The sequence below is a fragment of the Symphalangus syndactylus genome, chromosome 2, assembly GCF_028878055.3.
Source record: "Symphalangus syndactylus isolate Jambi chromosome 2, NHGRI_mSymSyn1-v2.1_pri, whole genome shotgun sequence".
In the NCBI taxonomy this organism is placed as follows: Eukaryota; Metazoa; Chordata; class Mammalia; order Primates; family Hylobatidae; genus Symphalangus; species Symphalangus syndactylus.
In genome coordinates this window covers 13,450,117-13,467,311 of record NC_072424.2, presented here as the reverse complement: position 1 = coordinate 13,467,311, position 17,195 = coordinate 13,450,117, and the positions used below count along the sequence as shown (strand labels likewise).

The following is a 17,195-nucleotide window of genomic DNA, read 5'->3' as shown; positions in this document are numbered from 1 at the left end:
AATATTGATAAGGCCATTGCTCATGTTTTTAGGGATTGATTGATTGATTCATCGATGGAAGCAGGGTCTGTCTGGCTCAATTGCTGTGCTGGAGTGCAGTGGTGCAGTCTTGGCTCCACTGCATCCTCCACCTCCTGGGCTCAAGCCATCCTTCTACCTCAGCCTCCTGAGTAGCTAGAGCTACAGGTGCTCATCACCATGCCCGGCTGTTTTATGTATTTTTGGTAGAGATGGGGTTTTGCCATGTTTCCCAGAGTGGCTTTGATAATCCTGATCTCAAGCAATCCGCCTGCCTGAGGCTCCCAAAGTGCTGGGATGACAGGCCTGAGCTGCTGCACCCAGCCTTATTGAATATTCGTGTTCACCTAACAGGTTATCTTGACATTGTGTTACAAGTTTTTTTCCTTCCTAAGGGAGTCTTAAGATCACATTTTTTATTTTGCAAATTTTTAAACCCATGGAATAATGTAAAAAAAATTCAGTGCAATAGATCCTGGTATTTTCTTCATTCAGTTGAGCAGTTGTTAACATTTTGTCACACCTGCTCCATGTCTCCATACAGAAAGACTCGTGGGTCAATTCGTTGTAGACATCATGATGCTTTACCCTTCAAAATATCAACATACATCTTTCCAGAATAAGAATATTCTTCTACTCACCCACGTCCCCATTCCTACATCTAAGTAATTCAGCATTGATTCTGTTATCTAACAGTTCATAATCACATTTCTTCAATTGTATCAAAGTGTTCTTTATATTTTTTAAGAGCATGCAGTCACTGGAAAAATAATTGTTTTTGTGAATGAATAGTTCAGTCTTTACATTTATTTGACTTATGTGGTATTCTCTTGGTTCTTTGAACATATTTCATTTAGTTATTACAGGCATGAGCCACCGTGCCCGGCTTATAAATTACTTTCTTGAGAGCTAAATTGTAGATCAAAGCATAATGCAGTATGGCTGGGGTTTGTGGCTTATGCCTGCAATCCCATTGCTTTGGGAGGCTGAGGCAGGTAGATCATTTGAGGCCAGGAGTTAAAGACCAGCCTGGCCAACTTGTTGAAACCCTGTCTCTACTAAAAATACAAAAATTAGCCAGGTGTGGTGGTGCATGCCTGTAATCCCAGCCATCTCTTCGGGAAGCCGAGGCACGAGAATTGCTTAAATCCAGGAGGAAGAGGAGGTTGCAGCGAGCCAAGATCGCGCCACAGCACTCCAGCCTGGGTGACAGAGTGAGACTGTCTTGCGGGGAGCAGAGGGGGAAGCATAACGTAATAGAGTAACAATTTGTGGGCACATTAGAGAAATAAAATAGCTTCCTGGATGACCTGATTGGAATAAAGCTAAAGAATGAATGTGTCACTCAGGTAGTTTTAGTCAATTAGTAATTGTCCTGGAGAGAGGGCTTTTTTGTGCCTCTTAGTGGAGACGGCTGTCTGGTAGTATGAAGTAGGTTCATCGGGCTAGGTAAGCCTGGTGCTGGTCTGTGCTCTGCCTGTCTGGCCGTCTTGATCAGATCCCGTGGTCACCAAGCAGCTTCCTGTTGCTGATTTTCTTAGCTTCCTACTGCTGATTTTCTTGACCACTGCTATGGGCCCGTCTATGTCAAGAGGACGAGCCTGGTTTCGTTCCTAGACAGTGGGTTCTTGGCATTGTGGTTTCACAGGTCTGCCTTGTAGTTTTGGTTAATGTGACTCTGCCCTGTGAGATGGAAAGCCAGGTTTGAACCGTGGTAAATCTACCACTTTGCAGGTCCTCTCTAAAAAGGCAGCCAGTAATCTTTTCTTTGGTGGTCATTTCCTTTTTTTTTTTTTTTTTTTTTTTTTTTTTGAGGCAGTCTTAATCTGTCGCCCAGGCTGGAGTGCAGTGGCACGATCTTGGCTCACTGCAACCTCTGCCTCCCAGGTTCAAGCAATTCTCGTGCCTCAGCCTCCCAGGTAGCTGGGATTACAGATGGCGCCACCATACCTGGCTAATTTTTTGTATTTTTAGTAGAGATGGGGTTTCACCATGTTGCCCAGGCTGGTCTCGAACTCCTGAGCTCAGGCAGTCTGCCCACCTCGACCTCCCAAAGTGCTAGGATTACAGGTGTTGAGCCACTGTGCCTGGCCTTTTCTTTGGTGGTAATTTCCTGATCTGTTGAAAAGCCAAAAGTACATCGTGGATTTTAGAAGTGGTGTCTTTTTTTTAGTGGTGAGGGTTTTTGTTGTTGTTTGTTTTTCGAGAAAGGGTCTTGCTCTGTCACCCAGGCTGGAGTGGCCCACTGCATCCTTTGCTTCCTTGGGCTCAGGTGATCCTTCCACCTCAGCCTCCTATGAGTAGCTGGGACTATAGGAGTGTGCCACCACATGTGGCTAATTTTAAAATTTTTCTGTAGAGATGAGGTCCTCACTATATTGCCCAGGCTGGTCTTGAACTCCTGGACTCGAGCATTTCTTCTGCCTTAGCCTCCCAAAGTGCTGAGATTACAGGCATGAGCTACTGCACCTGGCCTTTTTTTTTTTAAAGACATTTGTAGTGAGTAAGAATTGCTTTGGGGTTTATGCCCACCTGTTCCTCAGAGCTGGCTATGGGTGATCTTATGAGTGAGTTGTCACTAATGTTTGTATGGGGACTGGAATTCTCAGATGGTTGCAAGTCATTTGAGGTCCCAGAAGTCTAGCATAGAGATAGGGAGATTGCGGGCAGATCTCTTGAGCCTAGGAGTTCAAGACAAGCCTTGGCAACATAGCGAAACCCTGTCTCTACCAAAAAATACAAAATTTAGCCAGGCGTGGTAGTGTGTGCCTGTATAGTTCCAGCTACCTAGGAGGCTGAGGTGGAAGGATCGTTTGAGCCTGGAAGGTTGAGGCTGCACTGAGCCAAGATCCTGCCACTGCACTCCAGCCTAGGTGACAGAGTGAGACCCTGCTAAGGAAAAAAAAAAAAAAAAAAAGATGCTTGCGGGGAGAAATACAGTCTGATGTAGTAAATAGGCTAGATAGGAGTGGCTACTAGGGTGAGAAGGAACTAGGCTGTTTGTTTACAGCCACTGGCCAGAGTTGTTGCAGCAGAACTTTTAGTCCATAGTCCTGACTCTTAAAGGATGCTTCAGGAGTGAGCACCTAGGGCTGGCATATGGACAGGTGTCCCAGAACAGCATGGTTTGGCATTACCTCCTCCAGTCCCTGCCACTGGGGAGCTTTGCCTGATGGTTTACGGTTCAGGCATAGGAAGCTGCATTGATTACAGTGATCACACAGACATCCTTACAGTATTGGGGGGTGGGTTGGGATGAAAATTAGTGGTTAGATAGTAAGTGGTGTTGCCATGGATTTGGGAGATCAGATACACTAGGCTTAAGGACCCTTACATAGTTCTTGTGTTGAGTTGCGTTAGGTTTGTCCACTGGGCCTGTCATGTGACCAGTAGAGAGTAGAGTGAGAGTGAGTGAGCAGCCGTGGGTTTTCTAGGCCAGGAGAGGAGGAGCCAGCATGTAGCTTGTGTAGTCTCCTTTTTAAGATGCTCTTTGCTGAGGTGCCTTTCGCACTTACTTGAAATCAGCTGGAATGAGATGTTTTCTTAAGTCATATAAGATACATAGTAAGAACTGAGAAAGCAATTTTCTTTTATTTGAACCCCTCCACCCATCACTTCAAGATAGGCTATTTGTGTTTGTAGCTAGCTGTGCTGTTCTCTTGGATACCCGTGATTTTAGCTGACTCAGGTTCTCAAGTCTGAATATATTGTACTTGGCCTTTTAGTGACATGCCAACCCAATTTCCCAAGGGGCAGGTGGAGGCGTTTAATGTAAATTGGGGAAAAAAATCAATATAAGTCTTTTAGAATTATTCCTTTTTTTCTTTTTGGAGACAGGATCTTGCTCTGTTGCCTGGACTGGAGTGCAGTGGTACGATCTTGGCTCACTGCAACCTATACCTTGTGGGCTCAAGCAGTTCTCCCACCTCAGCCTCCCAAGTAGCTGGGACTACAGGCACATGCTACCATTCCCAGCTAATTTTTTTTTTTTTTTTTTGTATTTTTTTTTGTAGAGACGGGGTTTCACTGTGTTGCCCAGGCTGGTCTCAGACTCCCACCTCGGCCTCCTAAAGTGACTGTTTTGTTTTTTTTTTCCAAATTTTTTATTATTATTATACTTTAAGTTTTAGGGTACATGTGCACAATGTGCAGGTTTGTTACATATGTATCCATGTGCCATGTTGGTGTGCTGCACCCATTAACTCGTCATTTAGCATTAGGTGTATCTCCTAATGCTAAAGTGACTGTTTTTGTTATGAAGAATTATCTTCCGGGCCTTGTGGCTCAGGCCTGTAATTCCAGCGCTGTGGGAAGCTGAGGCTGGAGGATTGCTTGAGCTCAGGAGTTCAAGACCAGCCTGGGCAACATGATGAGACCCTGTCTGAAAACAAAAACACAATCAGATAACTACTTCACATGCACAGAAATGGCCATAACCACAAACGATAACAGTGTTGTTGAGAATTTGAGGAAATTGGAATCTTCATACATTGCTGATAGCAACGAAAAATGTTCTAGGTCTTGAACTCCTGGGCTCAGGTGATCTTCTAGCCTCAGCCTTCCAATTAGCTGGGATTGCAGGCACATGGGCTCCTTGTGATTTTGATTTGTATTTCCCTATTTAAGTGATGATACTGAGCATCTTTTCATGTGCTTATTGCTCATTCCTGTATCTTCTTTGGTTTAGTATCTTTCCACGTCTTTTGCTCATTTTTAAATAGGTTGTCTTAATACTGATTTGCAGATGTTGTTTGTATCAGGTCCCTTATTGGATATCTGCTTTGCAGATAATTTTTTCTATTCCGTGGCTTGTCTTTTCACTTCATTAGCAGTGTCTTTTGAAATCACGAGTCTTTAATCTGATCAAGTTCAGTTTATCAGTGTTTTTCTGTTATTGCTCATGCTTTTGCTTTGGTATCTGAAGAGATTTTTGTCTAGCCCAAGGTCACAAAGATTTATTCCTGTGTTTTCGTAGAAGAAGTTTATAGTTTTAACTTTTACATTTAGGTCATTTTTGTTTTACATTTTGAGGTCATTTTTGTTTAAAGTGTGAGGTGTCCTAAATTCACCTTTTTGCATGTGGATACCCAGTTGTTTCCATACCTTTAATTGAAAAAAACCCTTTCTACATTCTGTTGCCTTGGCGATTTTGTCGAAAATTAGTTGACCATAAAAGTAAGGGTTTGTTTCTGGACTCTCAATATTTTTCTGTTGATTTATTTTTCCACTGGGCTATCCTTATGTCAGTACCAGACTGTCTGGATGATCATATCTTTGTAATACATTTTGAAATCAGGAGTGTAAGTCATTTGACTTTGTATTTCTTTTTCAACATTGTTTTGACTCTTTTGAGTCCTTTGGATTTCCATATACATTTTAGGATACAGCTTATCGATTTTTGTAAAAAAGACAGCTGGGATTATGATTGGGATTGCATTGAATCTGTAGATTAATTGGGGTGATGGTGGTATTGCCACCTTGACAATATTGAGCCTTCCAATCCATGAACATGGAATTGAGTTTTGAATGTTAAACCAAACTGGTATTCCTGTACCATTTGGTCATATATTGCTGGATTTGGTTTGCTTGTCTGTTCTTACGGAGACTCTGGTAGTTTCAGAGTTTATGTCTTGGGGTGGTGAGGATGAACATTTTAACATGTTTAGTTTTAAAGTATATTTTATTGAACTCCCTTCTTCAGTGGTCTTTGAAGAGTTTTGAGTGCAATCACCATTGAATTTCTGGCTGACTTAGCTGTCTTATTTATAAAGTGATTTTAGGCACCAAGATATTTCTAACTGCATATAACTTTCAGTATTAACAATTTCTCTGTTTGATATTTCTCCTTGAACTTTTCAAAACAATGTATTTCATCACTGTTGCCAAAATTTTCAAGACACATTTCTGTGTATCTTAGCGATTATAAAAGAGGAATATACATATTTTAATTTTAAAACATTTGGAATTATGATTAAACATCCTCAGTTACTTGGAGTATGAAAAATGTTTTAAACTGAGTTAAACGTCTGGAACATTATATTTTAATTTCTTTAGAAAATATATTAATTTACTTTCTAAGGAGCCCTTCGTTAAATTACTGTAAAGTTACTTGTGACACCATCCATTTAACTTTATTTTTTTTCCCCCCAATATAGCCGGGGTCTCACTATGTTGGCCAGGTTGTTTTGAATTCTGGACCTCAGGCAGTCCTCCTCCTCCAGCTTCCCAAAGTGCTAGAATTACAGGTGTGAGCTACCACATGTGTTCACGTTTAACTTTAATATGCTGAAACTTTTTAACAACAGGAACAGATTTGTCTTTTGTTTCTTTTACCTAGAATTCAGATTTATAGAAGATAAATGTGATGTTATAAACAGATTAAATGTCTGTCTGCATTTTAGAGGTCTTAGTTGGCTTGTTTTTATAAGACAGTGAACCATAATTTTGAGCATAATTATTTCTGAATTTTTATATTTGACAGACAAAGAATCGATGTTGTTTTCAGTAATTCAGTGTTAAGCATAAAGAAAGAATGTTTTCTGTCGTTGCAGTGGGTTTCTTTTTGGTTGCTTTTGAACTATTAGGTGATCATCAGAGAGAAATTATTTATGGAAAGAAATCTCAGGGAGATGATACTATGAACACACGGAATATTTCCCATCTGTTGTTTATACAAGTGATCAAGTAGGTGGTGTACTATACATTGATAGAGAAATGTAGTGTCTTTGTATACAGCATTTCAGATGACTTTTTTTTTTTTGTAAACTAATTGTAGACAGTGGAAAATAACCAGTCTCATCATTAGCGTTTGAAGTTTGAAAATTTGGTTGTTGGTAAATCAAATTCTGGCTACAGATGTTAAAGGATGTTACAAGGTATCTGCTAGTGGAAGAGGGAGGCATTTTTCATTTGAAAAATACATTACCAACCAGGCAAAATAAAATTATTAATTGTTTCACAAACTGCTTAAAGACTGCATTAAATAAAAATGATCAGAACTTTAAATGTTTTATTTATAGAAGACTTATTTATTTATTTATTTTTTTACTATCCTGCTTTTTTAGGTTTTACACACGCTGGAAAGATTGGGAATCATGGTATTCTCAGAGCTTTGGTTTACATTTTTCCTTGAGAGAAGAACAGTGGCAAGAAGATTGGGCATTTATACTCTCTCTTGCTAGTCAGGTGAGGATGCTTCAAGTCTTGTTGCTTCTATGAGAAAAGTAAGCATGTAGTCTAAATTGATTTATTTGAGCAAACCATGTTGGGGGCAGTGTGGTCAAAGAAAAGAATGCTTGGTATCAGTCGACTTCGTTTCTAGTGATCACTGCTATGTATCAAATAAATAGCATAGCAAGTATAGATGACCATAGCGAGTCCTCACTGCATAACAGGGAGAGTAATATGTGTTTTTATATCGAATGATTAAAAACCATCAAAAAGTGAAAGCTGTGCTATGATGGTTACATACACTAGATAGTCTTGGGATTGCTCTCCATTCCTGCAGCATAGGCTTGATGCCTATGGTACTTATCCAGGTGAGCTCTGTTCTGTCTCTGGGGACACTTACGATTACTGAACTGGTGTAGGTACTTGCATTGCTGTTGCTGATCTGTCAGGCCCCGAGGAACCAGTTGTCAGTCTGGATAATGCTCCCTGTGGTGAGGCAATACCTGTGTCATGTAGGCAAAGGAAAAGGGTAGTTTAGCTTACTCTGAACTAATTACCATCAATAGGAATGATTTCTGATTAATGTGGGAATGAATTTTTCCAAGTTTGCTAACATGAAGGCTGCTTGTGACACAGAAGTGTGTAGGGTTGTCCCTTAGACTCTTGGTTTCATGCTTTATTTTGTGAGGCACTTCAGTATACCAAACTGTAAAGCACAAATATATATACAACTACTCCTTTTTTTTCCAGAAAGCACTATGGTTCATTTGAACTTAGAGAAGGAGGTACCCGATCTTTGGGCAATTTGGGCAGGATTCATAGTGGTTGATTTACATGAGACATGTATCTCACACCATGCATTGTAGCTCGATGATGGACCCATTTAATATTAGTATTCACGAGTTAGGTGATACTGCCATTTACATTTGCATGAAACAGGCTCACTTTTTTATTTCAGGAGGACTTTGTTGTAGGTAGTGCTTTCACAGTAACTTAACGAGAATGTGATAATAAAGCATCCTTAGCTATCTGAATCTCTGGTTCCTGAGGTTGGAGATTACTTAGTAGTGAGGTTGGGTAGTGAGGGATATTTCAAAATATGTATGCACATCTATATAATTTGTGAGTTTGGATGGTAAATGATATTTGCATGTAGCCTTTGTAGATTTCTTTTACAGTTTTATTGGATTTATTATTTGAGGAATCAAATGCTGCTTTGACAGTTTTTTCTTTCTTAAAAACCAACTGCGATAGTATACTGAAGGGGAGGTAGTATTGGTTTTTACACATCAGTTTTCCAGGAGTGGTAATAAATGTTTTAAGCTTTTGTTTTGTTTTGTACAGCCTGGAGCAAGCTTGGAGCAGACGCACATTTTTGTACTGGCACATATTCTTAGACGACCAATTATAGTTTATGGAGTAAAATATTACAAGAGTTTCCGGGGAGAAACTTTAGGATATACTCGGTTTCAAGGTAAGCCATTATTCAGGAGCATTTTACGAGTTTCTTTGAACGGAATGGCTCAGATGTCAGGAAGGAGCAGTGGACAGGGGAATGTGAACAAGTGCAGTGAGGGAGTGGCTCTTTCTTCCTGTGATTGTTGGGACTTTCTTCCCTCTCTTTCCAGGTGTTTATCTGCCTTTGTTGTGGGAACAGAGTTTTTGTTGGAAAAGTCCGATTGCTCTGGGGTATACGAGGGGCCACTTCTCTGCTTTGGTTGCTATGGAAAATGATGGCTATGGCAACCGAGGTGCTGGTGCTAATCTCAATACCGATGATGATGTCACCATCACATTTTTGCCTCTGGTTGACAGTGAAAGGAAGCTACTCCATGTGCACTTCCTTTCTGCTCAGGAGGTAAGCAGCGTGTTTCTCTTATGAACTATTTCTAGTAGTGACCTTGTACCAGAAACAGCCTGAAGTGCCTTTCAGGTGTGGTTTTATCTGCACTATCACTTAATTTCTGAATGTGATTGTAGTAATTGCTGAAGATACCAGCTATACTTTGAAATTTACCTTTTCAAAACTGCTGTATGGGGACACATCAGGGAACTTAAGGTGGTGATGGGTTTTAAGAAGAAAAAGTAAAGATGAGGCTTGTGATTTAAATATGGCATTTTAGGGAATGAGAAGTGAGTTTTTATCTGAAAGCAGAGTTCTAAGAATTGCAAGGCCAGTGTGGTTTAAGAGGGGAAGCAACAGGGAAAGAGAGAGGGTAGGTGGCAGGGGGAGGGAGGAAGGGAGAAGAGGTCAGAGAGGATAGGGATGGGGTGGAGTTCATTGAAGGCTTTTTAAAGCTTTGGGTTTTACTCTGGATAACGTGGTAAGCCAATGGCCAGTTTGCCCAGAAGAGGAACATTTGGGCTTTGGTGCATGGCAGGAGCAGGAACACCAGGTATTGTAGATGAAGGGGAATGAAAGGGTGGTGTAGACCAGACAGGGGAGGTGGTGAGAAGGTACAAAAACAACGCTCTTTCAGAAAGCCAGTATTCTTATAAAAGTATTGGTCTTTTATTTAATATACTAGTAATTATAAAACGTTTATAATCACAACATGAAGAAAAAAAGTTCATAGACCGTAACTTGTATAATTTCAGCTTGTACATAATTGACTAAGTAAACTTACCTTGTCATGTGTTTGAAGCTGTGGCTTGCCAGGATCAGTTTATTAGGACATTTGTTTTTTGTTATTTTATCTAACAAATTACCCTCTAGTGTGCTCTTCTCTTTAGTTTTTTCTGAGAAATTTCCCATTGATGTCTTTTTAAATTTAACCAGAGCAAACTGGACTTTAATCACAAAGCTTCCAAGAGGTCAAAACCATGTGAAAAGTTGATTGCTTTGGCCTTTTCATGAGTTAGCATACCAGCTGTAGGTTTCCATGTCACATTCCTACCAAGTCTCTGATCTGTTGTGTGATTTTCCCTCTGTCTTCATATTCCTCCCAAAGCTAGGTAATGAGGAACAGCAAGAAAAACTGCTCAGGGAGTGGCTGGACTGCTGTGTGACGGAGGGGGGAGTTCTGGTTGCCATGCAGAAGAGCTCTCGGCGGCGAAATCACCCCCTGGTCACTCAGATGGTAGAAAAATGGCTTGACCGCTACCGACAGATCCGGCCGTGTACATCCCTGTCTGATGGAGAGGAAGATGAGGATGATGAAGATGAATGAAAAAAAAAAAATCAAACAGCAGAAGACCAAGGCATCAGATCTGTAATGACTCTAAAGTTAGTGTGGTGCTCCAAGCAGAGTCGACATCGTGGAATGAACCAAATCTGGCAGGATCTGCTCGGGGAAGTGTTTTCCTGGACCACACACACCTTATGGAGATAATGCCTCTGCTGCGTGAGGGGACAGAGAACTTTAGTTGGACTACAGTTTGTAAAAAAACTAATTTTATTAAGACAGAACTTTTTTTCCTTTCAAATTGTAAATCTGTCTATAAATGTAACGCATGTGGTTGTGTAAGAAATTGTTTAATAGGAAAAGTTGTACCAGCATCTTCATATTATTGAGAAAATTTTTTCCAGCATGGGCACTTAGAAAAAGCACATGGCAAATGGCTCTTTGTTCCTTTAAGATATTATTTCAGTAGAACCTGGCATTCTACTTTCACCTTAAAGGATCCATCTAAGTCTCAGATCTGAAAACGTTTTGTACAGATTATCCACAGCAAAACATAAAAATAAGCTTTTATTTTATTAATAATTTAGTTCCTATTGTGCCCAATCAAATCAAATCTTTTAGGAACAAACTGCAAGAAAAGCTAAGAATGTTTGAGTGAACTAAATATAGACATTGCTTACTTGTTTTGAAGAGGGTTTTGGTTTTGGTTATTCTGTCTTTAAGTTTTCTGTTATGCCCCCTTTCGATATTTAGATATTTATTTGTTGGGAAGAATACCTTAAAATGAGGGTTTTTATTCCAGATTCTGGGCAGTGGTCTGTGAGTAGTTTTTTTCCTGGATGAAAAGGGAGCAAGCCCACTTGTCACTAAATGAATTGCATGAAATGTGCTCACTTGGACTCCGTCAACAATGTGCTGCTCCCAGATTGCCATGCCAGAGGGTCTTTGGATTCTTCCTTCTATCACCTCTGCTCTAAGCAAATCTTGTTAGAAGGGCATGCCTTTGCTTAGGCAGATTGGGAATACCAATTCACTACAGAATAAAGATTTTAAAAATGCGATAAGGTGGCAAATGCATTGTATGAAGAATTTCTCAGCGTTTAGTCTGAGAATTTTTGCATGTTGGTTAATTGTGGCCATTCTTATTTAAAGTTAAAACTATAATCTTAGGTAGAAAAACTTTTTTATAAGAAGTATTATTTGACCACTTCAGGTATACATTCAATGCTGGGTAAAAATTTCAGACCTATCTCAGGAACACAGAATATTTGGTGTCCTGATAAGCACTTTCTAGACTATTGATGTGGCCAGGAATTTGGAAAGACGACACACACACACACACACACACACGTGTATTTTTTTTCCTTCCCTGTGATGAAAAAGGCTGTGAAAACCTTAAAGTATTTGCTTGCTTCTTGTTTTGTTTAGTTGATAATGAAATGTGTACAACCTCAAATTTACTGCCAGAATACTAAAAATAGAAAAATACCCACAAAACTGTCATGTCTTTAGTTCTTTCCTCCTGAAAACTCAGTAAAAAGGTGTTCCCAGGATGAAAAGATCATTTTTGCGGCATGCTAAATCTTGCAGGAAAAAATGATTTTTGTAGTACGATTCTGTAGAAATGAATCTTTGATATAATGTAAATGCTGCTGTTTCAAGTGGTGAATGTGTTAAAAACTGGCTGTTTGCTTTCATTTTGGCCAATAATTAAGTTTGTAGAAAATGTTAGCATTCTGACTACTTAGCATCTGTAGTAACTTTTCTCTATGTATAGGGATAATTTTTTAGTGGGCAGAGATCCTGTTCTAGTTGCCTATTAAGTAAAATCTGCCCTCCCAATTGAAAAAGCCAAAGAGAATTATTAGAGGGAAAAGCATGTAGCCATTGCAGTCTGCATTGCAGCCAGCGTTGTCCAGAGTACATGCTCAGTACTTAGCTTCTACTGTGTGTTGTGGTCTGGTGAGTGTTGTTTCTCCTGAGCGCTCTATTTATTTATTTATTATCAGTGACCCTGACCACATAGTGTGATAGGTGCAGCATTCTTCCCTGTGGGAAAGAATTAAAGATGGTTCCATTTCCTAGGCTACAGACAGGAATGGGGCTCTAAGTGGTTTTCATAGACTGGCTGTTAAAGGCCAAAATTTTTGGTAAATCAGTGCTATAGATTATGCTCTTGAACTATTAAACAGCCATAATTATTGTCCCAAGATAGAATATAGTCCTTTTTCAAAGATTATACGTGGCTAGGTGACAGACATAAATGATTTGACTCTGGATAGTAAGTCATCCCTTCACCCTGTGGACTTGATGGTTCTTTTTCTAGAGCAATCGTTTTGATTTGTTCTTCCTTGGAGTCAAATTTATACATATATATATATATATATATGTATATATATATATATATATATATGTATATATATATATATATATATATATATATAAATTTTTGTTTGGGCAACCAAGATCTAATTAAAACGCAGGTGGACCATGGATTCAGACCTGCCTTTTTATGTTTTTGATTCTTAGGTTCATCGTGTCCCAGACTTCTTCACATATGTGAAGGTAAGATATTCTGTGTGCGCTTGGCCTCCTTTTCACGCATATTATTTCATTGCCTCTTTGATGAGTGGTTACGAAGACGTTAAACTACCTTTTTGTTCCCTGGGGTGATAGGTCAGTAACTATGAGCGCTGTCTCTCTCCATGTGAACTTTTGTGTTAATGGACACTTTTATGGTAGAGTTGGGATGGGGGGACACCACCTTAAAATGAGTGAGCAGACAAGGCCAGGCAAGCCAAAGGCTTTAAGACACCATGATTTTTGCTGTTTTGTTTTAATGGGAAGGGAAGTATAAGGAAGAGCTCAGAGGGAGTTTGATACCTGGAATCGTTGGACTTTTAATTGGCACTTGCAAATACTTAGTATAAAGGTTTAATTCTATTTAAAAAGAAGATCCATTAAATCAAGTTCTTCACTCAGTCATATTTTGCAACACTTCTTTGTAAATATCATTTTGTTTGTTAGGTTACTGGCAAAACAGTTTCAAGGTTCACTTCCCTCCCTTGAACCAGGTCCAGGTCATTTTGCTTTGGGGTAAATTAAAATCAGAACTCTAAAAGTTGAGCAATTTGTTTTTTCTTGAATTGACTTAGCACTAACCCACCATTACATCTTAAGGATGGCATGACTTGATAATGATGGACTTGTGTGAGGTTTTAATTTTTCAATTAAACTTTGTTATCACGAGGTAACTGTCAGCGGTCTTGAGTCTGGTTATGGAATAGGCAGATAGATAGAACCCTGTAGTAACAAGAGTTGGAAATTGGCTAATTGACAATGCAGTTGCCTTAAACATCTCAAGTAGAGAACTTTTACATTAGTGAGATGTACTTGAATTTCAGAACTTAACAAATTTTAATTACTTTTTATTGAAAACTGCACTGAACGCTAAATGTCCACCTTTACAATAAACAAATACAGTAACGGTAACTCACACTAAAACAAAACATACTTCTGATAGCCATTATTTTTCTGTTTGGGACAATTTTAAAGTTTTTCTTTTGTCACAAAAACAGGAATGTACCTATACAAAGGCTCAAAATAGGCCATCTTTTTAAACAAAAAGGCAATGATTCACAAAAGACTATGAATAGAACATGTAACTAGTTGATACAAATCTAATAGGATTTGTTAAAATCAGTCACATCTAATACATCTGAAGTGTTCTTGTATAAAATATCACGTGAAGAAAAGAAGACTTTATCAATGTCTAAAAAAGTGGGTTTGTTCATAGACAATCTGACAAGTTACCATAAAAAGTGTTTCCTGAGACATAAGGAAATGCAACATTATTCTTCTTGAACCCTTTTAGCTCAAGACTTTCCACTCAATAAAATAGCAGAGGATCTGAAACTGAGAAAATATATTTGAGTACAAACAGCTTGTGAAACTTAATACTTTTTTTTTTTTTTTTTTGCATCATCAGAGGGTTTTACTGAACTTACAACCAACTTGCCCGCTCAGTATGCAGTTCAGATGTGAGAGACGCTTCTCTGTACAGGAGCCTGTACTGTCTTCAATCCTATGCGTGCAGGTGTCTACCACAGGCAAACAGTTTTCTCCCCATTTTGTAGTAATGTGATTTTCCTATTAGCAAAAAAGAGGTCACCAGCCCCTGTAGACTTAAGGGACTCAAGTCACAGGATGGGGATTTCCTCTTAATATTTTTTATTTTGTTGTTTGAACTTGATGCAACATTGTAGAGCAGGGTGTTCAGGACCTGCTGTGCCCAAGGGACTGATAAAGGAAAAAGCTCTATTTATTCTTTTTGTGATTTGATGCACAGATGAAAAACTTAACACACAATAACAGAAGTTGGTCGTTAATAAATCACATCCTAGTCTTTCAGCGCTTCCGTAAGCAGACAACATCTTCAGTTTTCTAGCTCTTGTAGTTTTAACACTGCAACATCAATGATGCATATGTCCAGAATCAGTTACAAAGACCATCCGATTCTTTTTCTCTTAGTTCATCTATTTTTCACTGTCTCTTGGTCCCAAGTGTATCTGAGTGATTACCTTCCGGCATTCTCTGCTATTGCTCGTTGGGGTGCTCTCGATTGTCCCCGTGTTTTGTGGGCTGGTTGGGAGAGGGCGCTTGGGAAGGATGTGCCACTGTCGGGAGGTTGTGAGTCACTGGGATGCCTCCAGGGATGATCCCTTCCATGGCTGCAGGAAGTCCTCCTGGAGCCACACCCACGATGCCTGGCGGATATCTAAGGAACACATAGAAATAGGGCCTTGTAAGTTCAGGGCAGAGTTGCCAAGCTCTTGGCTCTTTTCCTACTTCTGGCCTTTTCACAAGAGACAGGAGCTCAGTGACATGAACACAGCTCACCTTGACCGACCTTCTGGGCTCAAGTGATCCCACCTCAGACACCCAAGTAGTGGCGATCACAGGCATAAGCCACCACGCCTGGCTAGTTTATGTATTTTTTTTGTGGAGATTGGGTTTTGCCAGGCTGCCCAGGCTGGTCTCAAACTCTTGAGCTCAAGTGATCCCCCACCATAGGCCTTCCAGAGTCCTGGGAGTACAGGCGAGACACCATGCCTAACAGTTTTTTTTTTTTTTTTTTTTTTTTTTGAGACGGAGTCTTGCTCTGTCGCCATGCTGGAGTGCAGTGGCGTGAGCAATCTCAGCTCACTGCAACCTCTGCCTCCTGGGTTAAAGTGATTCTCCTGCCTCAGCCTCCCGCGTAGCTGGGACTACAGGTGTGCGGCTAATTTTTGTATTTTTAGTAGAGACAAGGTTTCACCATGTTGGCCAGGATGGTCTCAATCTCCTGACCTCGTGATCCGCCCGCCTCAGCCTCCCAAAGTGCTGGGATTACAGGCGTGAGCCACCACGCCTGGCCCTGGCTAACAATTTTTATGGGATAGTTTATCTTCCCTATCCCCAAAGCAAGGAGAAGTCTCAATTTTTATATAAAACACTGGCAACTCATTCATAAAAACAAAACTAGTCCAATCCAAACACAGGGCCACTAATTTTGTAGCTTTTAGATAACAAGAAGATATTAGCCCATACTATTTATGAATGTGGATACATTATACTGTTTAAAAAACACACTTTGTACAAAATGGACTCCCAACTGTTCACCAGTTACTTCTGACTGATAAAATGATTTCCCAACAGAGTACAGTGGACTCTTAGGGACTCAATGTTTGTCTCCCTCCATCCCCCTAATTCCAGTTCAAATCCCACACCTTGAAGGTGATGACCTTAAGAGGTAGAGCCCTTGGGAAGTGACTGGGTCGTGAATGGGATTAGTGCCCTTACAGAAGGCAGTCTAGTTAGTGCTCTGGCCCTCTTTCTGCCATATGAGGATGCGGGAAGAAGCTGACGGTCTGCTGCCTGGCCCTCACCAGAACCTGACCATGCTGGCAGCCTCATCTCAGACTTCCAGCCCCCAGAACTGCGAGCAAGGCATTTCTTTACAAGCCACCCAGTCTATGCTACTCAATTATGGCAGCCAGAACTCAATAAGCTTTCTAGGCTGGTTGGCTATATACTCCCATGGCCTGAGATGGGAAGCGGTATGCTTGCTGGCTGTTGGCTGGGGGCTCGCCTTCCTTGGAACGCCCAGGCTTGGGCTGGTTTTATATTGCAAGCACGAAGTGCTGTGTGAGGACACACTGCATTCGCCAACCACAGAACATACGGTCCTCAGGCAAAGTGGGACTCAGTGTATTCACACAGACTTACCATCCAGGTAGAGGAGGAGGCGTCTCACTATGGTAGCCACCCCACCCCCAGCTCCTGGCCTGCCATCCTGTCACCAAGACCTTCAGAAGGACTCTGGTCATTAGGGTTCCTTCCAGTCCCTTCCTCAGTGCACACACAACGTTCTAGGGGGCCTAAGAGCCCCGGCTTACGTGAAGAATAAATAACAATGGAGACATGAAGAGGTGGGCCCCCAACTCCACCCAACAGGGGAATCTGGTGCTGTGATGGGCTCAAAATACTTCTGAGGGCCAAAAGGACGGGACTGGAGGAAATGTGAAGACAGCCACATGACCTGCAAGCACCGGCATAGCTTCTTCAAGAGTGTTGGAGCCTTCATTACACAAACTAAATGCACCCTGGTCGTCACTATGGCTACAGCAGGGGACATGTGGCTGGAGATGTTTTCAATCATCATGAGTGGGAGTGGGAGGTGCTACTAGCATCCTGTGGGTAGAGGCCAGGGATGCTGCTAAACGTCCTACAATGCACAAGACGGGACAGGCCTCCTACAAAAGAATGAAGAGAATGATCTGGCCCCAGATGTATCTATTGCCAAGAGCTAGAAACCCTGGTTTAGAGTATGCAAAATTTTTC

The 17,195-nt window shown here is 40.7% G+C and overlaps 2 protein-coding genes across 17 annotated transcripts in view; one reads left to right on the top strand and one right to left on the bottom strand.

Moving 5' to 3' along the window:
* Positions 1-11,810, top strand: part of ZRANB1 (zinc finger RANBP2-type containing 1) — a 70,467-nt gene extending 58,657 nt beyond the window's left edge. For all 4 annotated transcript variants that reach the window (XM_055246086.2, XM_063616969.1, XM_063616980.1 and 1 more), the window contains 4 exons: positions 7,083-7,203; positions 8,533-8,662; positions 8,817-9,046; positions 10,140-11,810. In XM_055246086.2, the coding sequence (XP_055102061.1) occupies positions 7,083-7,203; positions 8,533-8,662; positions 8,817-9,046; positions 10,140-10,358 (700 nt within the window). In that variant the 3' untranslated portion in view covers positions 10,359-11,810. The remainder of the gene's footprint in view (positions 1-7,082; positions 7,204-8,532; positions 8,663-8,816; positions 9,047-10,139) is intronic.
* Positions 11,811-13,510: 1,700 nt separating this feature from the next.
* Positions 13,511-17,195, bottom strand: part of CTBP2 (C-terminal binding protein 2) — a 173,416-nt gene continuing 169,731 nt past the window's right edge. For all 13 annotated transcript variants that reach the window (XM_055246067.2, XM_055246027.2, XM_055246029.2 and 10 more), the window contains one exon: positions 13,511-15,090. In XM_055246067.2, the coding sequence (XP_055102042.1) occupies positions 14,910-15,090 (181 nt within the window). In that variant the 3' untranslated portion in view covers positions 13,511-14,909. The remainder of the gene's footprint in view (positions 15,091-17,195) is intronic.